Raw genomic sequence first — 25423 nt, forward strand, 5'->3', positions numbered from 1 at the left:
CTTCGAGTGGGTGTTCGTCCTCTCCATGAGTGATCTCGAAGCTCGCTTCGCCTCCATCGACCATCTATCTATCCACTGAGCGCATGTCACTTCACGCGTGAGTTACTATTTATTTCCTATTTAGATCCAATTTATAGTAGATAACGTACCAATGGGATGGGCTCCGAAAATCACTAGCTTAGTTCGATCCCTACTGACTCTTAAACCCGCAGTCGTCCAGTGGGACGAGTCATACAGATCACAAAGTTACTACATCCGCGATGCACATCTATACCATTTGTCGCTGACACATCAGGTGAGCCACCTGGAAATGGCAGACAGATGAGAACGCCACAGCCGCTGAAAGAAAAATAATAAGATTCGATTAATTTTCGGTTTTAATTTGTCGAATTATCTGCTATTTTTATTCTTACGTTTTGTTTTTATTTTACTCTTTTTATTTTGGCTCTCGCCATGGTTGCCGCGTGATAACCCATTGCTCTGGGTCCCGAACGCCTAGTTCGGACGGTTAGGGCAGGCTGTCACCACACCCTAATCCTTCTAGGTTGTTTGGAATCCCGCGTACCTACTTCACAAAGATCATCACACCAACCCACAGCTCCAATTCCACCAAGCCGCTAGTTAAGAACGGAAAAACGACTTTGAAGCTTAGGCACTAAAACAGTAGGGACCTACTAACTCATTCTCCTGATTTTCAGCGTGGGGACGTCGAAGCAGAGTGTCAACTACCGATAGTGATTCATCATTCTTCGAGTGGGGTTTGAGCGTCAGGATTCAGCCATCCAGAGTCAGAGAACCAACGGCCAATAAGGTTCCGTCGTATACCTTCTGTCCTTCGTTTCCAGCTTTTATTTCATATTTTTCTTATTCAATTGTCTTACGCCAAAACTTCCGCTGATGGAAATGGACCCATGGGTGAATTTGACTATTGCCACAACCTGGACCACCAAGAGGGTTCAATAATAGAAACAAAAACCGCGGAGAAGGCAGGACCACTTCCCCTCCCGTGACAGAATCATGCCTCAGAGAAGAAAGAGCTATCGTTAGCGCCAAAATCCACTATCAATCCATCGAAGCGAGTCATAGTGACAATTTGACATCCTGCCATGTGGAGTCCCAAACTTTCCCAAGCCTTGACTCTTGAGTTGTCCAAAAGCTAGCCCGAAGGATTTTTTATTTTTTTATTTCTTTCTAATTTTTACGAAGGGAAGGAAGAAAAAGGAAAGAAAGGAACAATACCCATTCAAAGAGCTGCAACACGCCCCAAGAACCCTGGCCCCGCAACTGATTTTCGGAGCCAGTGATATTGGCTCACTTAGGCTTCCTGGTCAATCCGGACTACAATCGTTCGATGGGCTAACGCATACACATCAGCGTGGTCTACAGTTGGGCCTTAAAAAAGAAAAGTAATAATAAAAAGAAAAAAAAGGAAAACCGTCCCACAACGTCATCCGTATTGTCTTGCATACATACGTCTTGCATCTTCCTTTCCCTGTGGATAGTATTCGGTGGGACATGTATGGGGCTTATTGACTTGTCTGCATTGATTCGCCTCTGTCAGGACCCTGCGACGGAAATTGCCGTATCTAGATCGGCACCAGGGAGTCCTTTTTTACATTGGATTCAGTCATTTTGACTTTTTCTACTACACTATTTTGTCAGCAGGAACTCCACAGCTTAGTGGCGCAAGTGCATATGCCTGACACCCGATGCGCGAGGTAAGGGGGTTCGAGGGCCGGCCGAAACGACGCTATTCAGTTCTATCGAGGAAGATCACAACATGAACGACAGAGATGGACCAACATGGGAGGGAATCGTGACCACCATGATCCCTCCGGCTGGGACCCCTCTGGCCGGAAAAGATCTCCAAGGACCAGGGACCATGGCTCTGGGCCTCGCTACGAACCGTGCAGGTGGGAATCGTATGCTCCTCTAAATTATTGACTATAAGGCGTCTCGGTGATTTTTTTTTCTAGCCCATGAGCTATTCTTTTCGTGGCTTTCGACTAGATGCCGAGCACAGCCGACAGTTTGCCACGCTCGATGAGCTGAAACAAAGCTCATACTGCATGACCGCATCATGAAGAAATCTTTCCTGATTCTGTCTTGGGTGACTATCAGGATGATGCTGTACGGGGTCAAAAAAGAGACAAAAAACAAGGTAAAAGCGTGGGAAAGCGCAGCCAAAATAGTATAGTAGTAAAAAAAAAAGCCGGCTTAAAATCTAAAGCGAACAAACTAGCATGGAATGACGCTCTGCAGACATGATCCAAACCCGATGGATCCAGACCTTCCGCCGTCCAGACAGCCGATCATTGGAGAGCAGGACAATGCAGAAGAGCCATTAGTTCGAAAGCCCAATGCATCCGAGCGGATCGAAAGCTGTGCCACATACGGAGTAAGGCCACGCACCTTCCCTGACACAGCTTTGGGCTGATTAATTTATTTTCTATGGTTTCATTACCGTGTAGATACACTCACCCCTCCTAAGAAAGTTGCTTTTTCCTTTTTAATTTTTTTTGGTATTTTATTTTAATTTATTTTCTTATTTTGTTTTCCAAATATTGGTGTTGGTGTCTCTCGACGAAGCGTGTCCAACGCATATAAAGCGCATCGCAGCATCGCAGAAGGAAGAGGCGAGAGTGGTTACAGCTCAGGAAGATCCTATAAGCTTATTGTCGGTGGATCCTCCGCAAACAACATCGTCTCTCCTGCACCTTTCAAAGAATTATGTTGGTTTTCGTGCCCTGGAAATAGAGATGTCTTCTGCGCGTATGTACTCCCCTGCCGAGCGCCTCATTGGTAACGGGGGTATTAAAATTTAACATTTAGGCGATCCCCAGTCCCCAACTTTCTTTGAACAAAGGTCAATGCAACCACAGACTATGGTACTGTCACCTTGCGTTTTCCCTATGAGGTTCCTTGCTGACGGACTGAACCAAGGCCCAGACACCGATATCTATGGATGCGCCGCTGGACGGCCTCTCCTCGCTGTCCTCGGTCCATTTTGCTCTCATATATATCGACGAGAATGGCAAGCTCCGGTTTGAAGCGTCGCCCTCTATTGCGAGCAACTGCCAGTCGATTCTATCTCCTAATGTAACCGATTCATTCTTGAGAGCCGTGGCCTTGTCCAACAAGGGTGACCCCGGCGTGATAGGTAAGCCCTCTTGTACGTTCTACAGTGGCGTCCGAGTTGACCAGACCATACAGGATCTCCGAGATTAAACCAAGAACATATGGCGGGCAAAAGCCCCATGTCGCCCCAATCACCCGGCACAAGTAACTTGAGCCGCAAAAACTCAATGTATGTGGCAGAACTCTCCTTGAGAATCAGGGTCCGTCTAACAAAATTAGGTTTCAAACACACCAGGACGGTCACCAGGCCAAGAGAAAGCGGGTATCTCACGAGTGTGTGGTCCCAATGAGCATCAACTGCCACCAGAAAACCATGTTGCCTATCCGCAACCACGGTCTCCTACGTAAATACTACGAGAAGGCATTCGAGAGCCTGCAGCAGATCAACTGCCGTATTCTTGCCAAGGCGTATATAAAGCTTGTCGAGCCCCGCAAGCAGGTCAATTATCCTTATAACGGACGCAAGATCATCTCGGGCTCCTCACAGCAATTTGACCCGGAGCTTACCAAGCCTGCTTGGTGGCCATCGGGCGTCACGCATCGGGAGCCTGACCATCTGCTTAAGGCCGAGAGAATCCGACTCCTGGTACACATTCTCTGCGAACTACGCAGCAGTCACGCGATCTGCGTCGAGAAACTGAGAGAAGCCGACCAATCCATCCGCCGCCAGATCTTACCTAGCGAGCGGCTGCAAGTCCTGGACGAGATATACAGCGTCCGCGAAGAAGAGGAAGCCTTCCTTGACGGCAAGACAGGTACATACTACCCTTTACCCTTCCAAGTAGTACCACCAACTAACACCCAGCAGACGGACAAGCTGTAGTCTGCGTATCCCGCGTAAACCTCCCCGACATGGCCGAAGCCCAAGCAATGGGCTCGCCAGGCTCGACCATGAAGACCGACCTCAACCCAGTCTACCGCAAAGAGGTCCCGGACATGGAATCCCACACCTCCGTCTTCCCATCCACAGGGAGCTCCCCGACAAGCGACACAACCAAGCACAGCATGGCGAGCACCAAGTCCACCAGCAGCGTGAGCACAACCTGGGACCCGTGTCTCCCGCCATCCCTACCCTCCCTAAGCACATTGAAGCGCACCCGGCCAGGCGAAAGCTCATACCCCCTGGAGTTCAATACGAACATATTTCAGCACGAGCCCCCAACCACTGTCTCCATCGACTCGCACTATCCGTTGAAATACTACAGTGAGCCGCACCTGGGCCATAACCAGCACTCGCAACCTCTCCCTGTGATGGGGATGACAGGGACAGCGGATATGGGATGTGCGAACCCGTACTATTTCACCAGTTATTAATGAGCCATTTTCTCTTTCCTCTCATTCCTTGAATATGCTCACTCACCGACTTATCCGCCTCTACTCGACTCGACCCTTCTTTCACATTCTCCTTGACTCATATTCATATACTCACGTTCAACGTCTCCCATTTTCTCAATCTTCAACGTTCACGCATCACCACACTCCTTTACTACCCATTTCCTTTGTACCTGTTTCCAGCGAACCGGCGTCAGGGGCGTTGCATTCATTCACAACATCATCAAGAACTCATAAACTATAATACTAGACTTTCGGACAGCGACCAGGACCCAGAATCACTAATAGAGGGGGGAGGAAAACCAGGCGTACATACTCACGAACATCAACCCAAACCCAAACCACAGAAAAAGGAACATAAAACCAAACAAAAAAGATCCAAGGAACGGGAACGGGAATGGTAACAGACACGGGCACTATACAAATCTAATGTACTGGGAAATCAAGACACGATGTCACTTAGAAATAAATCTTGAAAAAAACAAGAACTTACCACTGTACTTACTCCACGGCCCTCTTTATACTCAGACAAATAACAAACGCAAGGCAATCCACCCTTGAGTCAGAAGAATAAACATGCATATGCCATAAGCAGAAAGTAAAAGCAAGGGGTGTAAAGTAAGTCCAACAGTCAGACCGACAAGATCTCAATCCCTAGTCTAAATCTCAATCTGCATATGCGTTGGGGTAGCGTTGGGATTCCCATCTGGCATATAACCTACATAACCCATAGTCTTATTCCGGCGCCATGCATTCCATTGTTGGCCATTACATAGTAAAACTTCAGTACTTTAGGTAGTCACCTAGTAAATTATCTAACGGGAATCCCCCTTTTGGTAAAGTTAGGGAACCCTGAAAGTGCACAGATCCCCAAGGAGGTCCGAGCACGAGGCTACCCATATACAATTATACATTCTCCTGACATATGTACTAGTACGACCTAAACAGTTATAAAGTACTGTACCTGAAATAGACCGCCAATTTCTGCTATATGTGATTATATACACATCCCGCCTTGCCAGCTGGCAGATGGAACCGAACTTAATCTGCGCTTGGGTACCGTTCTAAATCTGCATGTATGCATTATGCATGGTACTCCTTGGCTAAGATGAGATAAGTACAGTGGTTCACTGGAGAATTTGGTTAATAGGTGAGTCTGCTATAGGGAACTTTGGGCAGGGTTGGTTGGAATCCCTGTTTTATAGAAAGGGGGACCTGGGGTTTGCTGGGGTTTGAGTTCGTGGTGGAGGGATTGTTTATGTGAGTTTACTTTTATTAGGGTCTGGAGGGGGGAGGAGGTTATTGGGTTGGGAGTTTGAGTTTTGTTATCGGGGTTTGTTCTATTTGTGTGCTATTTCCTATTATAGCTTCCTACCGACAGCAGGTATCTCTATTGTCTCTGTTTATCAAAGGAAAAGATTTATTTTATATATGTTTTATCTTGAACTCAAGACTATAGTAATAGTAACTATATAATCCAGAGCGCAAGATAAAACATCTAAGCCAAAACCACTGATAAACACTCGTGATTCAACGAACCATTCATAAAGCGTATATAAATAAGCTTAGGCTTGGATACACTGCGAATAGTAAGGGTTCCACTTCTTGCAGGTCAGACCCTCCTCGCACTCCGTGCTACCCTGGTAGTTAATACCGCCGCACTGGTAGTAGACCTTGACGCGGCCGGTGGCGGTTGAACTAGGCTGAGGGATGAAGTCAGTTGGCGTGGCTGAAGAAGAGGAGGAAGGAATGGCGGAGGAAGTTCTGGATGAGGTGGCCAGGGTAGTGCTGGGAGAGCTGGAAGAAGTAGGAGCGGCAGGAATGCTGGAGCTGACGCTTGTGCTGGTGCTGATGCTGGAAGAAGAAGTAGAGGTGACAGCGGCAGCAGTGGTAGCGATAATGGCGGAAGTGGTCTCAGGTGCAGAAGCAGAAGCAGACACAGAAGTAGAAGTAGAAGCAGAAGCCTCACCTCCCAAAACCTCCAAAATGCCCTGGTAAGCGGGCTTCTTCTCAAAGTTCTCGTCCCAGGGGCAGGCAGCGCCGTAGCCTGGGAATGTGCTGGGCACCCAGGAGTACTTGTCGGTCCAGTCCCAAATGGTAACACCGACACAGCCCTCGGTATCGAGACAAGCACCGACGATGTTGGCGAATTCGGTGCTCTGCTGCTGCAGGTTGGCGTCCGTCGCTGGGGTCTCCATACGCACGTCAACCTCGGTGTAGGCGACCTCTACGCCGAGGTCGGTGAAGGCCTTCAGGTTGCTGGCGAGGTCCTTGCGGGCGGGGGTTTGGCCGACGGTGAAATGGGCCTGTAGACCGACACCGTCGATCTTACCGCCGTAGGACTGGATTAGCTTGACGATGTTCTGGGCGGCGGTGGACTTGGAACCGCCCCACTCGATGCTGTAGTCGTTGTAGTACAGCTTCACGTCTTTGTCGGCGGCAGCGGCAGCTGCGAAGGCGATGGGAATGTACGCCTCGCCGATGGTTTTGTACCAGATGGAGTCGCGGTAGGAGCCGTCGTCGGCCAGGGCTGTTTCGAGTCAATATCTGTGCTCTAAATGGGCATGCTAGGAGATAACAAAAGTACCCTCGTTCACTACATCCCATGCGTAACATCGTCCCTTGTAGTGCTTCACAACATTTGTGATATGGTTCTGCAGAACGGCAGTTAGGGTTTCGTTGGTCCAGGACCCGCTCGAAACTGTCCTGATTAGCATCCGATATCTACCATCACGGAGGCACGCGAAAAATAGAGCATACCCCAGTTAGGCAGCTGCTGGTGCCAGACCAAGTTATGGCATCTCAGCTTCTGATCATTGGCGTCGGCCAGATCGGCAATGACGTCGCCGTTGGTGAAGGAGAATTCATTCTGAGACGGCTCGGTTGAGTCCCACTATTGGTTTCATTCAACTGCATCAGCCATTCATATTCTTTAAATCCTTCAGGATGGCAACTAGGCCTCACCTTCTGCGAGTTTCCAGGAGTGATCTGACCAAAGTCACCCGTGTTGTTCAGCTGGGTGACATAGGAGGTGTTGGTGAGCTCGGGGTTATCGGTTGCGGTACCGAAGTAGAGCAGTCCCTTTGCGACGGCAGCGTCATGCAGGCCAGCTGCTTGAGCACTTCAATTCTTCGTTAGTATCTGTACTCGGCTTAAGATCGGATATTAAGTTAGAAATAACAGGGGAAGAACGAACAGATGGGCAGAGACACCCACAGCCAGAGCCGTGGTCAAATGCTGGAAACGCATTGCAATTATTACTTGACAAAAAGAAGAAAAGAAGGTAAGAGTTGGACGATCTGATCACCAGGATCACAGCTTAAGGAGTGAAAAGAGTTAACAGGAGGAATGCTTATGTCGAGGTCGACTCCAAACAACTTATACGAATTCCCAATTAGACTAAGTCGACCTTCGCAGATAAGCTGAAGCAAGCTAAATTAAACCATGGATGGCCTCTGCCCTAGCCTCAGTTTCATTTAATCGGCATCGCAAGACTCCATCGCGGAGAATTAATGCCGGGTTTCTTCAGCGGTTCGTTTTCATTCATGGACTTGGCTGTTGGCCCGTGTGCGATTTAGAATCAAGTGTTGCCGTTAATCAATCTGAAACGGTTCCACGCCCTTACTGACTAGGACGCCAAAATGTCTCGGGCTTTTCAGTTCTTATAGCCTAAATCGAGTGGGGATTCTGCATGGACCGGCGGTTATTCCTCAATGGTGTCGTTTTGGATTTCAATAGTGGATATAGGTCGATAGATACACTATCCAGAGTCACGGATAAATGTCGGTTTCAAAAAGTAAATTAAGGGGATGGGGTCCTCTCGACTATTATGGATTGACGTCCGATGTCAGCGGCACTTCGGTCAGCCGAGGTTCTATTCATGGCATTCGTTCTATTCTAATAATGTACGAACAGATATATTATCATCATCATAACGGCATTCGGTCTATGTTTCCGATGGATTTTTGGAGGATGGTCAGACGAAATGTATCGCTCCAATGAACAGGTGGGCCCGAGCTGGAATACTGGAGGTCCATATTCATGCCTGAGAGTTGTATGGGCAAATAGACCCGTGTCCATGTGGTGAACCACTGACGGTCGTTGGCGGAAGAACTCCAGTCAGATGCAGGTCTGTCATCTGCACTCACAGCCTAAAAGCCTTCTCGCTGGTGCCTCAAGTCTCGGGGAGGAGTTGCTCTTTGGCTTCCTGGATTGTACAGAGAAGCATTCTCAAACCTGCTTCCTCTTCTTCATTTCCGCAATGAATTGGCCACTCTTCGCGGTCGGCACAATGAAAAACTTCACCAATTGATCCACAACTTCAACCTTGCTGCCGCTAAGAATCTGCAGAAGTGGCAGTTTCTTCCCGGCCTTGATCAATCCTCCAGTCGCAGTCTCCATGAAACAGTCCACGCTCTTAATAGTATATTCATTGTTCGCATCCCACGGCAAAGGGAAGATGTATTCGAGATGGTCCTCAATGCTATGCATTTCAGAAAACGCCTTGATGAAGTCTGACTGGGCATCCATGGGATAGAGAAACACCGCAGGGAACTCGAGCGTGCTCTCGGGAGAGAGAGGGTCGGGAACAAGATGCATCACGGCATCCTGCAGGTCGGCCGGATTGTCTGTCGTGCGAGTCCTGATCTCTCTAGCCTTCAATGCAACATCAAGCAACTTCTTCTCCTGCTTCTTTCTCTCTTCCTCCGCCTTGCGCTTAGCAGACACGCGCTCGATGGCAGCCTTGCGCTCAGCGGCCTTCTCCGCCGCGATCTGAAGAGACTTGTTATTCGGGTCAATAGCCAAGCCCCGCTTCGCCGCATCCTCAGCATCGTCGACCTTATCGAGCTTCAGACAAGCCATAGCGGAACGATAAAACGCCTTGATATTCTTCGGATTCATCTTGAGGGTCGAGGCACAGTCAAGCGTACATTGCCGGTAATTGCCTAACAAGTCAGCACTCCCCACACAACCCGTGACGACCGTATATAAAAAAGAGAAAACCTACCCAGCTCCAAATTACACAACGCGCGATTGATATAAGACGCCTCTTCAACCTGGCGCAGCAACTTCTGCTCCGCGTCCAAATCCTCCGGCTTCTCCCACTTATCAACCTTCGCGAAGATAACGGCAAGAGCCTTAGTATAGAACTCCTTGGCATCGATCCATCGCAACTCCTTCGCAGCTTCGTTACCCTGTTCGCGGAAGTTCTGCGCGACTTCTGCACGCGTACCCTCATTCTGCAGCGCCTGAAGGGCATCTAGAAAGACATTCTCGCCATCTATACGTAGTCAAAACGTTAGCCCAAGCCAGCTCAGCAGCAGTTTAACCCTTCCCAAGGCCTTCATCAAATACATAGAAGAAAAATGAAGGAAAATAAGACATACTCTCATCCTTCGCCTTGTCTATATCCGTCATAAACAACGGCGTCTTGTTCATCATGTCCGCAATCTCGTCCGTAGTATGCGACCGCACAGCCTCCATCGCAGGGGGCATCTTCGGCGCGCCCGGGTTCTCCTTCTCGAATTCCTTCGCTCGCTCTTTATCCACCGGAAATGAGGTCTCTACCTCCTTCGCCGGCGGGGCATCTTGCGTCTCGGGAGTCTGCTTGTTCAAGTCGAGCGACTCGTCGAAGTCGTCGGGGAGTTCTTCGATCTGGCCCATGGTGATGGATCTTATCTCGCTGTTGCGGAAAATAGCGGGGTGGGAGTTCCAGTGAAGTTGGTCATGCAAATCTGTATCTTCATCTGATAAATCGAAAGACAAACGGTGCAAACATGAGGGGGGAGGGTTTACCCTATTTCCTTTTCCGGATGCTATCCATAGATAGTAGGGTTGCGATCATCTGGTGGAGCTCTATGGTTATTACCGTGCGATATCGGTAGGGTAATATAATGGCCATAGCCTATATGTAGTCTGTTACCTCGGGTTAATGACAAGTTAGAACGGATCCTATCCCAACTCTAATACAGTAGATCTACACCAACCAGTCTACTCCGTCTATCGGGGCAACGCCGTGAGGAGAACGTCTTCTTCCCCGCAAATCGGTCTATTGGCCGAACCCTATACAGATCTATATAAAGAGCAATATGGGGCGAACGGAAGAGTCATTGAAATATATACACTATAGTAATCTACTTGTTCATCTAGTAACTTCCTCAAACCTATCACGCACGACCAACCCATTCTAGTATAATCAAACCAAAACAAACTACCAACATGACCATAGCAAAAACCTACAACATCCTCGTCCTTCCCGGGGACGGCATCGGCCCTGAAATCATGGCCGAGGCTACAAAAGTGCTCTCCGCCTTCAACACATCCACCGTGCAGTTCAACACCCGCTCGGAACTTATCGGCGGATGCAGCATCGATCTCCACGGCAAGCCGATTACGGATGCCGTCAAGGAAGCAGCTCTTGCTTCAGACGCGGTGCTGTTCGCTGCCGTTGGCGGTCCGAAATGGGATAATATGCGGAGGGGACTGGATGGGCCGGAGGGCGGGTTGCTACAGCTGCGGAAGGCGATGGATATCTATGCGAATTTAAGACCTTGTTCGGCGGATTCACCGAGTAGGAGTGTTGCGAGGGAGTTTAGTCCGTTTCGACAGGAGATCATCGAGGGGGTGGATTTCGTGGTTGTGAGGGAGAATTGTGGAGGAGCGTATTTTGGGAGAAAGGTAGAAGAAGATGAATATGGTACGGTACCTCTACACTTCTTTATACCTCCCTTCCTCCCTTTACTACTGTCTATCGAGATACTATGCTAATGGGAAAAAGCAATGGACGAATGGGCCTACTCTACCTCCGAAATCCAGCGCATCACCCGTCTCTCTGCTGAACTGGCTCTGCGCCACGATCCCCCCTGGCCCGTAATCTCGCTGGACAAGGCTAATGTGCTCGCATCCTCACGGCTCTGGCGCCGAGTTGTCGAAAAGACCATGGCGGAAGAGTACCCGCAGGTGAAACTGGTACATCAGCTGGCGGACTCCGCGTCGTTGATTCTGGCAACAAACCCGCGCGTGCTGAACGGCGTGATTCTGGCCGATAATACCTTCGGTGATATGCTTTCTGATCAGGCGGGCTCGATAGTTGGCACGTTGGGCGTGTTGCCGAGTGCGAGCTTGGATGGACTGCCATCTGAAACCCGGAGGAGGACCAATGGGCTGTATGAACCCACACATGGATCGGCGCCGACGTAAGTTTCCTGACAGTTCCCTAAAACCCCAACAGAGATATTGCTCGAAGTCCAAGCTAAAGGTTGATAGCATCGCCGGCAAGAACATCGCCAACCCCGTTGCTATGATTCTCTGCGTGGCGCTGATGTTCCGGTACTCCTTGGATATGGAGCGTGAAGCACAGCAAATTGAAGAGGCCGTGCGGACTGTTCTAGACTCCGGCATCCGCACGCCAGATTTGGGTGGAAAGGCTGGGACGACAGAAGTGGGTGATGCGATCGTAGCTGTGCTACGCGGACAGAAATTGTAGAGCGTTATGTGTGTTGAATGCTACGGTTAGGGCTTTGTTGGTTGCCTCTTCTGATGCCATCATTTGTAAGTTTGCTTCGGACGAGATTGTTCTCTTTGTTTGTAGCCATGAATAGCAGGAACAACTTGTTGAATAATCAATACGTGCTGAGCCCTTTGATGCAGCTCCTAGTTGGTCAAACAAAGGTTGAGTGAAAGAAAGGGCTTTGATCAACGTAGAGTGAATCTTCTCTAACTTATTCATCCCTTCTATCTTGTATATACTAATCGTGCGGTTAGTTTCTACAGATACTACTTATGAAACCTACCTCCATATTACCTTGCATTCTACGAGCTCTCCTTGAAAGATCCCCATTCGAGCCTATAGTCTTACCTTTGACAGAAAAGCCAGTACAATGTCGGCAGAACCCTACTTCACGCCAGGCTCTTGCGCAATGCGCCTCCAGAACGTAGAAGGTCTCTCATCGGTCTCAAAATCCGCCCTCCTACGATCCATCGCAGACGATATTTCAGCCGTTTTCATCTGCATCTCCAAGCAACTTTCTTGCGGCACGTTGAACGCCAGGCATACGAGGCCCATTCATGATTTCATCACGAGCATCAGATGCACTGAGCGATTGGAACAACAAAGGCTGCAGCAAGACTTAGAACGGTACCGTCAGCGCGAACGACGGTGGAGGGCGGAAAGAAAGTGGATGTGCCGGAAAGTTGAGGGCCTAGTAAAGCACTCTGAAGTGATTCACAACCAGTGGAAGGAGCGGTTGAACAAGGCGAAAAGCAATTTTGAGGGTGCGACAAGGGAGTTGGCGGCGCTGAGGTGGAGATATGAGTTGTCCAGGTCACAGGCCGTCAAAGAGAAGCTGTTGGGCAGAGGAGATGCGACTCTAGCGGAAACTAATCGGTGAAGGTGGTTTCTTTCGTATCTCACTTGTAAGCAATGAAGACAATTAAACCCACGAAGACTTCTAAGCGTGCCATTCTTCCGACTTGAAATGTAAAAATGAAGTGGATGTTGACACCCCAATATACACAGCAGAAAAGCGAAACCATTCACATGTGTGGATCTCGACCGATAGCCAGTCAAGAATTGGTTGTTATCAGCAGCGGGACGAGTGGCGACAACCTTAACTGGGTGTCGGGGTCCATCTTGTGATGTTTTCCAGCGTTCCAGAACCAGCTTTAATAATAGGACGAAATATGCAGAACGCTGACCGCGATCACAGGCTTATCTGACGCAACTCGCGCGCAAAATTATGGCGACGGAAGAAATGGATCAGTTGATAGGGAGACAGTTCTCGCTGGTCGGGAAATCAAGTTCCGAGGTTGCTCGTATCGGCGGCTTTTGATCGGGATGCTGGTAGGACTTGATCACGAAAACCGGTCAGGGAAAAAAAAGCCATAGATGATCTATCGTTTTAAGATCCCTTGCTCCGTTATCGCAAGGGCCAAGCTGCAAAAATTCTCTGGGGGTGAATGCGCCTCAACTCATACCCTTATGTAGACCCGTAGGGATGAACCGGAAGTCGTAGCGATTAATTGTTTCCATCGAAAATCCACGATCACCATAATTTTAGTATACTCCGGTTCTCCGTGGGGAGTGCCCCATTGTAGAGGACGCTGAAAGGGACGAGCGAATGAACCTCGGCATTTGATACTGTCGGCCAAATTATTGATTCGTGCCGCGGGTCCACTCATTGCCTCTCTTCATGTGCGACCAGCAAGACATCGCCTCCTGGACCGACAGACTTCTCTCATATTTCTTCCTTAACAACATCTTCAATCTCTTTCTCTTTCTGTAATCAAATTTGTGTCGCTGCCTTGCGGACCTCTCACTCACACCAGAGCGCGTTGAAAAATTTCACCTTCTGAGGCTTTTCCTGACCCACCTCTATACCCGACTTTTTTTACCCCAGACACATTATCGGCCGAGATGAGCACACCAGGGGATTATGACGCCGTACGGAGGGACATTGTCGCCCAACTGAAGAAGCCGGACTACGACGATGGTAGCGCAGGACCTGTATTTGTTCGACTGGCATGGTTAGTTTCTTTTTCTTTTTTCTTCTTCTTTTTCCCTTCTTTTTTTCTCTTCCACGTTCTGCTCTTCCTCAAAGGACGATTTACCTGACGCATAATCCCTAGGCACTCTGCAGGCACATACGATGCAGAATCAGACACAGGCGGTTCCAATGGTGCAGGCATGCGGTATGAAGCAGAGGGTGGCGACCCAGCCAACGCCGGTCTTCAGCACGGACGGGCCTTCCTCGAACCTGTAAAGGAGAGACACCCCTGGATCACATACTCCGATCTATGGACATTAGCAGGCGTAGTAGCTATCAAAGAGCTAGGCGGACCCGAAGTGGAATGGAAGCCAGGTCGTACGGATTTAGTCGACGACTCGAAGGTGCCACCACGTGGTCGTCTGCCCGACGCTGCCCAAGGTGCCGAGCACCTGCGTTTCATCTTCAACCGGATGGGCTTCAACGACCAAGAGATTGTCGCATTGGCGGGAGGACACAACATGGGCCGTTGCCACATGGATCGGAGTGGATTCCACGGCCCCTGGGTGAACAACCCGACCCGCTTCTCAAACCAGTTCTACAACCTGCTCCTTAAGCTCGAGTGGACGCCTAAGACGCTGGAGAACGGTATCCAGCAGTTTGTGTATGTGGACCCCGATGCCGAGGAAGGCGATGAGCAGCTGATGATGCTGCCGACCGACGTTGCGTTGATCACCGATCCGAAATTCCGTGTTTGGGTGGAGAGATACGCGCAGGACAAGGAGCTTTTCTTCGATCACTTCGCGAAAGTGTTTGCTAAGCTGATTGAGCTAGGTATCAAGCGTGATGCCAAGGGAGTCATCATCAACTCGGACAATGTCAAGGGCGGATACGTCTCCGCGCCCAAGAAGAGCAATGTCCCAACTGGACTGTCACAGCGCGGTGGTGGTTGCCCCATGGCCAGGTTGTAAATTTCTGTTTCGTGTTTGTCTCTTATTTCATTGTATATAGATAGAAGATCGGACATAGAGAACGGGTCGTTTAATAGATTTAGAAGTTTGCGAACAGTACTTCCTTCTGATCTCGGGTTATAATGAAGAAGAAAAATAATAATAATAATAAAGGAAGTAGGATAGTACTGAAGATGAGAAGATGCGAAAGAGAGGAGAGAGGCGAGAGAAGGGATAGAGATGCTAATAGGAAAGAAACTGGAGTAGAAAATGCGGGGAAGCTCATCGCACAGACTGACTTATAACCGTCCCGTCATTGGTCAACCCTCCCGACAACAAATAAATTTAATGCATAGGGAAATGAAACGGTTACTTTATGTCGCTTAAACAGGAAAAGAATTCCCCGGAAGCAATTGCCGCTCACTGACCCCTTTCTCCCTAAATCAATTCTAGTGTTATGGTGTGGACAGGTTGGTGACTTGATGCGTGTTGTCCGGACGGATATATATGGATGTTACCGGATAATACTTGGTCCCAAGAAATATTTCTACATAAGCCACTTTTCGCTTCATAAATAATCTATGTTACAAGAATGATTCAACAGGAAGAATGGGAGAAGGTATAAAGAACGACCAAAGTTATGAATAATGCATAGCGTTTGATGACGGAAAACATGACAAAGACGTTGTCAACGCAAATTCGGCGGATGCCGCCGTGGCTCTGCCTCATCGACTCTCTTTCTTTTTGACCCTTGCGGTGTCTGGTTCGCCGACATGTGGGAGCTGGCTACATTCCCGTGGCTATGCCATCGAATACCCGCCGCAGGCGCAACGTGCGACGCAGGCCTTTGACCGTCCACGGGCTTCGGCCGGACCTGCTGTGGTAGCGATGATGGGTTCTGCGGAGCTGCAGTCAAGACGCTAGGATCAATGTACTGTGGCATCGAGCCGCCATTGTTGGTGTTCTGATGGGAATGTTTGATGCTATTTTCGACGGGAGCTGGAGCGCTGTTCGTACTGCTAGCGTGACTCGGCTTTGGTGAGAAAAATATGCTGCTGCTGAGCTCCGGAAAACTAAAACCGAAGTCGTCGATTCCTCCAGTAGTCCAATCTTGGAAAAGTCCGTCATGCATGATGTCCTGCAGGCCAAAAGATGTATCGTTGAATGTGCCGTGCGGCTCGTGAGGATGTGTACTTGGCTGGACGCGGTATTGCGCATTATGCTGCACCTGATGCTGTTGTGCGTTATATCCGTTCGGTTGCTGCGCAGTGGTCTGTGTACGGTGATGTGGGTTATACGGGCGCTGGTACTGTGTATTCGTCTGTGTTGCGTTGTATTGCCTATCAGCTTGGCCATGTTGCTGTCCACTCGGCTGCGTAGTCTGCTGCACGTTATGCCCCGCATGGAGCTGCGAGCTGGACTGTGTAGCATACTGTGCATTATTTTGTACGTTGCTTTGCGCACGATATTGTTCTTGATGTGGTCCATTGAGCTGTTCATTAATCAGCGCGGTGTCCTCTATAATAGATTCTAGACCCGATAAAGAAGGGGTCGGGGCGAGTGCGAATAGAGGCGAGATTTCAGCAAACATAGAAGCAGTCGGAGCCTCCCACAACGAGGGTGATATCCTCCCTATCTCTGGTTGCGGTTCTGGTGCGGGTGCTGAAGACGTCGAAGATCCGACATCTATCTTCGACGGACCAGCTGAAGATGGGCCGGGTATGTTGGCATGACGATCAACGCCTGAAGGCTCCGTCGATATTTGGCCTTGGTTTCTCGGGTCATAAGCACCTGAGGCTAGGTGAAAGCGATCTTCTTTTCGATCGATAAGTCGCCTCCACGGAAAGCCTGCCCGAGCTCTTGGGGGTTCCGAGGGTGTCCAGGAAATATGCCCCTGGAGGAGCAACTTCTGCTGATTTCTGACTTTGACCATGTCACCTAACGCGTGCAAGGCGACGTTCATGACCTCATCGTCTGGATTCATGATGCGTTCGTAGACGAGGAGCGGCACAGGCTTGTTCTTCCACCAGGTTTCGGGTACTTTGTCGTCTCTGTGTGCTTGGGCGATACCTCCGACGATGACGCCCGAAAGCATGGCACTGTCATACATCTGGATTTGGCCTGTATCGACTTCTCCCCGCTTAGTGTCATTCCAGTAGACCCGATAGTGGTCGGCCTTACAGTATATCCCGCCTAGCCAGCGGTATGCTGCTGTTCCGCGTTCGCCACCGTTGGTAATATAGTCGAAGGATATATCTCGGGTGTGTTTCTTGACAGGCACACTGCCATCAAGAGTTACAGTCAAGCGCATCGGTAGGCCATGCAGCATTCTCCGACACTTCACGACTTTATCTTGACATTTGCCACAGCGGCTGATGTACTCCGATGCAAACGAACGGGAGATCAACTGTTGCATCGATACTCCTTTCATGTCCTCCGGACATGTAGGTGGTGCCACAGTTGCGCTCTTGTACGCAGCATTCGTAGTCCTGTTCGTGCATGGGGAGCAGAAAGTAGTTTGCTCATCATATGTGAACAAGAACTGGTCGAAATGTTCTGTTGACACATTCCACATGTCAAGGAGAGGGGACTGTACACCTACTCCGACATTTTCGGCCTCCGCTGCCATCACTGCCCAGAAGCGATCTCGAGAATCACCTCTTGAGCAAAGATCCCAATTGACATCAGTAGCCTCAATAAAGGCCTTCTCCACATTGGTGAAGCGCCCGCGCCATTCAGGATCTTTGCGGTCCAGCACGGTGGATCCCGCGTCGAGCAACTTACCAAGGACAATGATACTGTCGATGCCAGAAGAATTGTTACGGTACACGGGTCCACGGCCCCTGTAAGGGTATTTATCGCCGTCCGCACTGAAAACTAGTCTATCGCTATTGTCAGGATCCACAGCGAGTTTCACATGGGATGTTGCGGGAAAGGACCCGATATTGGCTTGCCGTAGATCTTCTTCCGTCTTCGCAGTCAGGTGTACCTGACCATCTTGAGCAACAGCGCTGCAATCTCGAGCGAGATCTTCATAGGCGAATTGCATCACAGTGCGTTCAATAGCCTCCATAACGGATCGGGCCATAACTTTAGGAAGACGTATCTTGTGTTGGTTTCTGTTGCCTGTGCTATTGCCTGTGGCCTGAGCGGTAGGTGTCTCGATCTCTTCGGGAAAATTGTCGACTTCTTTCGGGACACCAAATACCGGATACAGCATCTGTTCTATGTGACTATCTGGCCTGCTCGCTAGAGCATCGAGGGGCCTGTGGAACCCTTCCGCCGGAAGCCTAGTGGCAGGGGGTGGATGAGGATAGTACCTGCTGATTGGAAGGAGGCCAGGCACATCCAGCGAGCATTGCAACAGCCGAGGACCAGCATCTCTCGTCTTAAAGTCCTTTATTTGATCGAAGTCTTGAGGTCGATGTTTGTCCTGCTGATAGTAGAAGAGCTTCCACAGGACTTTGAAGCACCTGAGATTGGTCAAGTCGCCCTTCACGCCCATATCGATGCCCCAACTGTGGTATCTTACCCATTTCTTCGCCTCCTCGCTGGTTGCTTTTCGAGCTTTGGAAGCTTCCTCTGCTGTTCGCCCACAGACACGCCAATTCTTGGGGGGCTCGGGTAAGTCAGCCAGCTTGACCATGGGGTAGTTGAGCTCAGGGTTATATTTAAAATCATCCTCCTCTTTCAATGATCTAGCGTCACTGTTTTCTGACGACATGGTAAATCTTTAAGGTTAGCTCCACTTCGCAAACGATATAACTGAGTGAGCGAGCTAGAGAAGCTCAGTGGGTTTAGTCAGTGTGGAAAAGCAGTATACCGTACAGCTTATTCCAGGCATGAACTATATCAACAGCTATTCCATGCAACAAAACGGTAGATCAAGTCAAGAAGTCTCAAAAGATGAACATCTTCTGCAACAAGGGGATCTTGATACCCTGGGCTATCTTTTAAGGCGACCATGGTCCATACACGATTGTTCAATGTAGCGCATATATAAGACGTAGGGACAAAGAGCAAATAAGGTCAGTTAAGATTATTTGAAAGCGAAACAAGGGCATTCGTCCCATGACAATGGCATAAAGAGATTGTGCCATCTTTGTTTATTGGCATCCAATGCTTAGCGGATGTATAGAGGTAGACAGTGCTGAGAGTCGTCTTCAAGCAATTGAAGCCACCCACGCAGGTATGGATAACAATTAGTTGTCCTAACAGCCGTAATATTCAAGTCGGCTTATTCGCTTCGGGGTTAAGCTATTCTCTTTGCAGACAAGATAACAGGATTCTATGGCTATCATAAGCAGTTCAGTATTTAGTAATATCACATAAGAATGCAGTAGTACCACATATGAGTGGCATATCCCAGTGTAGGGTGACTGGGTCAATGGAAAGCATCCTGTAGATGCTGTTTCCCTGAAGAGCAAGCGCATAAAGATGCAAGACATGGTAAAGTACGACAACATTGATGGAAACATTCACTAGAGTTAGTATCTCATCAGATATACTAAGATTGAGCAAGATAAATTATTGACATACGCTCATAGAGATCATTCCAAGTCATATCTTGGAATGATGTCCCTACAAGACTGATAAGCAGTGATATGGAGAGAGGCAAAGGCAATCGATAAGCGTAATATTACCATACTCCCAGAACCGTATCATTACATAGTAGTCACATGAGCCATGTCCCAAAAGACCAATCTAGCTGTTCCAAGACTAGCGCTAACAAGTAAGCGAGCGCACAAATGCCTAAAGTGGGCTAGCGTGATTACCCGATCCCACAACGGGAGCCGAAGCAAAGTCCAAAGTCAAGTCGGGCCCTCGATTTCACCTCCTTCTCACCCCTCTCGCTGTCGACAATCAATCGCGATCCCGTCGCGCCAACCGCCCATCATGTGTACGTTTTACTCCTGATCCCGAGCTGCTTTTGATTTGCAATATTCCTGGTGCCTTGTCGTTTCGCCATTTTTCCCGGATGAAAGAGACGGGTTGCAACATTGCGTGGGAGTTATCGACAGGAGATGGAAGGGGATGATGATAATGAAACGACGACGTTGTCGGAAATACAATGGATAGTACAGAAAAAAGGCTGACTGTGATTTTGTGACCTACAGCGCTCGTGTCCGGCGAGAAGACGAACTTCCAGTACATCTTGCGTCTGCTCAACACCAATGTTGACGGCAAGCAGAAGATTATGTACGCCTTGACCCAGATCAAGGGTGTCGGTCGCCGTTACTCCAACTTGGTCTGCAAGAAGGCTGATGTTGACCTCAACAAGCGGTACGTTCTCCGGTTCTTTCCATCATCAGAGACCTTGCGAGTGGGAGCAATGATAAAATGAAGAGGAGGAAAAAGAAGTGGTCACTATGATCAAGTGAATGAAGACCGAAAACACAGGACAACATGGTTAACGTGATTCTCTCTCTGCAGCGCCGGTGAGCTTACCACCGAAGAGCTTGAGCGTGTCGTCACCATCCTCCAGAACCCTACCCAGTACAAGATCCCCACCTGGTTCCTGAACAGACAGCGCGACATCACCGATGGCAAGGACTCCCAGGTTGTCTCCAACAACTTGGACAGCAAGATGCGTGAGGATCTCGAGCGCCTGAAGAAGATCCGCTCCCACCGTGGTCTCCGTCACTACTGGGGTCTCCGTGTCCGTGGACAGCACACCAAGACCACCGGTCGCCGTGGCCGCACCGTCGGTGTCAGCAAGAAGAAGGGCTAAGCCATACGAGAGGGTCACTATGCTGTGTTTTTTCCTTCGTACTTGCTGGTGGGGATGGGGGAATTCCTTTTTGTATGTTGGTGTGTTTTAACGAATTCTCGTGGGACCTGCACATGATCTGGTGTTAAATATAAAAATTGGCACGGGTCGAAAAATGAAACAATCATACCAATATGACACGAAACATAAAATCTTCATTTTTTTTCGTTCTAGAAGAGGTCTACCGGGACTAGGCTTGCTTCTACTGGTAGAGTCATTTCCCTCATGCCTCCCTGCGGCCGTAAAGTTTTTGTCGTTGGCCTGTCGTATTATGTGAGTACAAATATCAGGTGCGTATGTAATTAATATTGGAGGATCTGCAGAGTATACTTATCGGTGAATTCGTCATCTTATGATAAGGACATCGTTGCTGTTATCTCTGTATGCAGCTACTCCAGTATCCTTGATGAAGGATGTACCAAACCAACACCATGCAATCTGTCTTCCACATCACTACATTAAATGTGTAATGAAAAGTGTAGTCAACTACGGAATAGTTACGGTCTAATAAAGCAAGCACATGCACCGTGATTACTCTATGAAAAGGATCTGTATTCTAATCGTCGTATCGTTATATATATATATCGAGACATATAGCACGATACGACCATGAATGTTGATGTACAAACATCACAGCAAACAAGCAATTGGAGCACATTACGCATCGAAACATATTCTGTGTGGCAGGTTACTGGGCCAGCAATATATCATCGAGACACATCCAGACATGTCTTATCCAAGTCCCAACTAGCCATCTAGAACCATTCACCACCCAACCAGCGGTTGAAGAATTCCAGACTAGCCTCGGGCTGGTCCATGGGAACCATGTGACCTCCACCGTAGAGACGCATGAAGGTGAAATTTCCATGAGACTTAACCTGACCGATCTTCTTGCCGGTGTGTTCGTTCTGCTCGATCTTAAGGTCCTCCAGTTCGGCCGAGGCGTACTCCTTCTGGCCAGGCCATTCAAGAGCCTCGGTCCAGGCCTTGTTGCCGAGCCAGTTGCAGATGTAGTCAGCATCACCGGCGTAGATCAGCACAGGGATCTGCTCGAGAAGGCCGGGAACAAGACGGTGGTAGGGCTTCATCCAATCACCGTGGAAGAGGAAGTTACGGTTGATGTCGAAGTTGCAGGAGTCATAACCACCAACTTCGGCTCCGACGGCCTCGCGAACCTCAGCCTTGTTGAGATATTCACTCACGTAACCCATACCCTTGTAGCACAGGTTGCTTTCATCCTCACACTTGCTACGAACATCGTAGACGTTCTGTCCGGTGCGCTGGTAAGGTCCGATAAGAGCATTATTGCAGTAAATCGAGGCAGGGACACAGACCCAGGCGCTCTCAGAATTATAGCAAGACTCGATCATGGACCGACAGCGGGGTAGGGCATTGTCCATAGATTCGCAGGTAGCCTCATCGAGGACAGCCTTGTAGCCACCCTCGCCACATCCCATGGGGCGGTAGTACCCGTACTGAGTGAGGCCGTCCGTGAGACCGTTGCCGATCAGGACTGACTTGAGGTTGATGTTGCGGTTCTTGTGAGCCAAGATCTCGGATGCAAAGACTGGAATGTAATGCCCGGCGTAGGACTCGCCGGCAATATGGAAGTCCTGTTCCGCATATTCGGGGAATTGTTTGAAGAAAAGAGAGAGCAGAGCGTAGACATCCTTGCCAGCAGCAACAGTGTCGCTAACAGCGGAGCCACTGTAGGAATAGCCGACGTTCACGGGCTGATCAAGGAAAATGACGGAGGCGTTAGAGTTCCACGAGAAGTCATTGTAGACGGGCTTAATGTTCTCATCGATGCTGCTAGGTCCCAGCTCCATAAATAGACCAGTGAGGGAAGAGCAACCGGGGCCACCATTCAGCCAGAGCACGACGGGGTCGTTCTTAGGATCATTGCGAGATTCGAAGAACCCTTCGCGAATTAGTATCAAGCAAATAACTAAATGGCGGTCAAGGTAACTTACAGTAGAACAGATGCTTGTCATTACCGTTATCGTCGAGATAACCAGTGTATTGCTTCACATTCGGGTCGATACCGAGAGCGCTCGGGTCAGCTTTCTTGACCCTGAGATCGTAAGCCTCAAGCTTTCCATCAATCTCTCTCTCCTTCTCTCCGTCGGCATTGTTCACCCAGATCTTCTGGACATCAGAACCACGGACAATGTGGTCCCAATGAGAATCCGGACGACGGGTGTGCTTCTTGGGAAGAGAGAAGATGGGGCTGTGGTCCATGCTGTCCGGGAAGTAGTTGGCAACTTCATCCCAGAGTTTACGAGCGTCCTCTGAAAGAGTCTTGAGCTGCTCTTGGAAGGCATGGAGTGGCTTGGAGAAGCTCATGCCCTCCTCAGGTCGACCCAGCACCTGCTGAAGAGGTGGAACGGCCGCAGAGGCAGCTCCAACCAGCAAAGTAGCCGGCAATACTCTCATCTTGAATCACTTCGACTCTAAATGAGATGTAACAAGGGGGTGCTTATGATGGCAGGACGAGATGACGATAAGAGGGTACCTTGCGGTCTAGGCAAGTAGCTTATCAGTATCACGCTGTTAATGGGGGTAGACAGGAGATATGGTAGGGATTGTAACATACAGGAAAAACAGATCTAACACAGTAGTTTAGGTAGCTGATGAAGAACCAGCTACAGGTGATAAGAGGTCAGAGAAGAAGATGGGGAGGAAGAGGAGGTGAACCTAGGTTGGTTGGGGACCGATGGCAGGCGCTGATGACGCCGATAGCAGTCCCCAGGGCAGCCAATCACGCGAGAGAGGACCTCCGGGGAAACAAAAGTCACGCGCTGAGTCAGCCGTACCTACAGATCGCTGACTCAGGCAGTCACGAGACCCGCGTCATCGTCGTCTCCGCCAATCACGAGACTATCGGAAAAGATCCAGTTTGGCTTCTGGGAAAATGTTGACCTAATTTCTTCACGCATCAACAGCCAGAAAGATACCCTGTACGTCTTGTTAATCATTCTTTTTTTGTTTTTGTTTTATTCCTTTCTTATCAAAATTTGCATTCTACGTCTTCTGGGAAGACACATCCGCCAAGATGCCGATTATGCAACCTAGTAATCAGATTAAATTCACCAATGTATCAGTGGTGAGGTTGAAAAAAGGTCCGTAAATATTCTCTCTGTTTCGGTGCTTGATTCTATAAATATACACCTCTGGGAAAACTTTTGTTGAAAGGGAAAAGGAGGAGTAAAAGAGAAACCCAGAAAATTAAAACTCACGAGATCGACCCCGCAACCCCGCTAATATTTTTTTTTATCAGGGAAAAAACGATTCGAACTCGCCTGCTACAAGAACAAACTCTTAGAATACCGCTCCGGCGCCGAGAAAGATCTTGACAATGTCCTACAAGTGCCTACCATCTTCCTCTCCGTTTCGAAAGCACAAACCGCCCCGTCTGCGGAGATAGCCAAAGCGTTCGGTGCCAACACTCCCGCAGACGAGATTCGACAGGAGATCTTACGGAAAGGTGAAGTGCAGGTTGGTGAGCGTGAGCGAAAGGAGATCATCGAGCGAGTTGAGAAGGAGGTGTTGGATATTGTATCGGGCAGGCTTGTTGACCCGACGACTAAGCGAGTCTACACGCCGGGAATGATCTCTAAGGCGTTGGATCAGCTGAGCTCCGCGAGTGGACAGATGCAACAAGCGCAGAGTCAGAACAACAATGGGGAAGCAAGTGGTGCTGGAGATGAGTCTCGCCCGGCGCAACCTCGGAAGCCACTCTGGACTGGTGTCACGCCCAACAAGTCGGCGAAAATACAAGCCCTCGAAGCCATGAAGGCACTCATTGCATGGCAACCCATTCCAGTGATGCGAGCACGGATGCGCCTCCGCGTGACCTGCCCCGTGCCGCTTTTGAAGCAAACCGTCAAGTCTGCAGCACCAGCGGGCTTGAACAAAGAGAAAGAAGCTCCGTCGGGCGGCAACTCCAAATCCAACAAGAAAGGCGGCAAAGGATCGAAGAAGTCCGCCCGTCAACAAGATTCCGATGCTGAGGGTGGCTCTGACGCTGAACCCTCGCAGCCAAAGGCACCGACCAATGTCAAGGACAAGATTTTGAGCTTCATCGAGTCGGTCGAGTCGCAAGAAATTGCAGGTGATGAGTGGGAGGTTGTTGGTTTTGCCGAACCAGGCGCGTTCAAGGGACTAAATGAATTTGTGGGCAACGACACCCGGGGCAGAGGACGAGTAGAAGTGCTGGATATGGCCGTTACTCATGAAGACTAAGCTGCCAAGAGGGTGATTGATTCCAGCAACTTGCGAGCCTCGGACAAGGGTCGATCCATGTATAGATCGCTGAGACTCACTCAGATGTGTGCTATGATTGATGATTATTCGGATAGATGGCGGACTAACGAAATGATTGTTTATATGACGATTTCCCGGTAGTTTCTCATATTGATTAGGATAGACAAAATATATCTAAACTTGACTCATCTCATACATAGCATGCATGACGTGAAGGGAGCCCGTGACCCAGCTAGACTAATTTCCTTACCTCTAGCATACTCCTACCTCATCCTGTCCGCACGGCAATTCAATAAATCCCTCAGACCCGTTCCAACTTGATTCGATGACTATCCAAGCTAGCCACCCCCACAGCTGGAAAACGTTTCCGAAATCCGCAGTCGCTTCTTATCATCAACCGAGTCCAGTTAGTCGAATGGGTCGTCAATTCTTGCCGAGGTGGGGTATGACCGTTAGACCGTCGCTGGATTGACTGGATGGTT

General features: G+C 49.3%; 10 protein-coding genes across 10 annotated transcripts; 6 read left to right on the forward strand and 4 right to left on the reverse strand.

Annotated features, from left to right (window-relative positions):
- Window positions 1-2693: 2693 nt before the first annotated feature.
- Window positions 2694-4452, forward strand: F9C07_13017 (uncharacterized protein; the record flags this gene model as incomplete). Its single annotated transcript, XM_071507937.1, has 6 exons — window positions 2694-2772; window positions 2833-2888; window positions 2944-3160; window positions 3214-3307; window positions 3358-3893; window positions 3947-4452. Exons 1-6 carry the CDS (start codon window positions 2760-2762, stop codon window positions 4450-4452), a joined length of 1422 nt encoding a protein of 473 aa, XP_071367512.1. The 5' UTR covers window positions 2694-2759.
- Window positions 4453-6035: 1583 nt separating this feature from the next.
- F9C07_2237370 (endo-1,4-beta-D-xylanase precursor) lies at window positions 6036-7719 on the reverse strand (the record flags this gene model as incomplete). Its single annotated transcript, XM_041295712.2, has 5 exons — window positions 6036-7000; window positions 7058-7171; window positions 7231-7363; window positions 7435-7591; window positions 7667-7719. 5 exons carry the CDS (start codon window positions 7717-7719, stop codon window positions 6036-6038), a joined length of 1422 nt encoding a protein of 473 aa, XP_041150871.2.
- A 981-nt stretch (window positions 7720-8700) lies between these two features.
- On the reverse strand, window positions 8701-10134 carry F9C07_13015 (TPR repeat protein; the record flags this gene model as incomplete). The annotated part of the gene is made up of 3 exons (XM_041295711.1): window positions 8701-9416; window positions 9479-9751; window positions 9858-10134. The coding sequence occupies 3 exons, from the start codon at window positions 10132-10134 to the stop codon at window positions 8701-8703; spliced, it is 1266 nt and encodes a 421-aa protein (XP_041150870.1).
- A 555-nt stretch (window positions 10135-10689) lies between these two features.
- On the forward strand, window positions 10690-11956 carry F9C07_13014 (3-isopropylmalate dehydrogenase; the record flags this gene model as incomplete). The annotated part of the gene is made up of 3 exons (XM_041295727.1): window positions 10690-11167; window positions 11249-11666; window positions 11737-11956. The coding sequence occupies 3 exons, from the start codon at window positions 10690-10692 to the stop codon at window positions 11954-11956; spliced, it is 1116 nt and encodes a 371-aa protein (XP_041150869.1).
- A 394-nt stretch (window positions 11957-12350) lies between these two features.
- F9C07_13013 (uncharacterized protein) lies at window positions 12351-12860 on the forward strand (the record flags this gene model as incomplete). The annotated part of the gene is made up of 1 exon (XM_041287746.1): window positions 12351-12860. The coding sequence occupies one exon, from the start codon at window positions 12351-12353 to the stop codon at window positions 12858-12860; it is 510 nt and encodes a 169-aa protein (XP_041150868.1).
- Window positions 12861-13885: 1025 nt separating this feature from the next.
- Window positions 13886-14926, forward strand: F9C07_13012 (heme peroxidase; the record flags this gene model as incomplete). Its single annotated transcript, XM_041295726.1, has 2 exons — window positions 13886-13995; window positions 14098-14926. The coding sequence occupies 2 exons, from the start codon at window positions 13886-13888 to the stop codon at window positions 14924-14926; spliced, it is 939 nt and encodes a 312-aa protein (XP_041150867.1).
- Window positions 14927-15593: 667 nt separating this feature from the next.
- Window positions 15594-18629, reverse strand: F9C07_13011 (uncharacterized protein; the record flags this gene model as incomplete). The annotated part of the gene is made up of 1 exon (XM_041287742.1): window positions 15594-18629. The coding sequence occupies one exon, from the start codon at window positions 18627-18629 to the stop codon at window positions 15594-15596; it is 3036 nt and encodes a 1011-aa protein (XP_041150866.1).
- Window positions 18630-19657: 1028 nt separating this feature from the next.
- Window positions 19658-20859, forward strand: F9C07_2287713 (40S ribosomal protein uS13). Its single transcript, XM_041295725.2, has 3 exons — window positions 19658-19805; window positions 20023-20188; window positions 20339-20859. The coding sequence occupies exons 1-3, from the start codon at window positions 19802-19804 to the stop codon at window positions 20634-20636; spliced, it is 468 nt and encodes a 155-aa protein (XP_041150865.1). The 5' UTR covers window positions 19658-19801; the 3' UTR covers window positions 20637-20859.
- On the reverse strand, window positions 20860-23397 carry F9C07_2287714 (Alpha/Beta hydrolase protein). The gene is made up of 3 exons (XM_041295710.2): window positions 23272-23397; window positions 22649-23198; window positions 20860-22596 (listed from the first exon to the last, which is right to left on the reverse strand). Exons 2-3 carry the CDS (start codon window positions 23109-23111, stop codon window positions 21431-21433), a joined length of 1629 nt encoding a protein of 542 aa, XP_041150864.1. The 5' UTR covers window positions 23112-23198; window positions 23272-23397; the 3' UTR covers window positions 20860-21430.
- Window positions 23398-25137, forward strand: F9C07_2287715 (UPF0023 family protein). The gene is made up of 2 exons (XM_041295724.2): window positions 23398-23797; window positions 23956-25137. The coding sequence occupies exons 1-2, from the start codon at window positions 23731-23733 to the stop codon at window positions 24918-24920; spliced, it is 1032 nt and encodes a 343-aa protein (XP_041150863.1). The 5' UTR covers window positions 23398-23730; the 3' UTR covers window positions 24921-25137.
- The last annotated feature ends 286 nt before the right edge of the window (window positions 25138-25423 follow it).

This window comes from Aspergillus flavus, chromosome 8 (genome assembly GCF_009017415.1).
Source record: "Aspergillus flavus chromosome 8, complete sequence".
NCBI classification, from domain to species: Eukaryota; Fungi; Ascomycota; class Eurotiomycetes; order Eurotiales; family Aspergillaceae; genus Aspergillus; species Aspergillus flavus.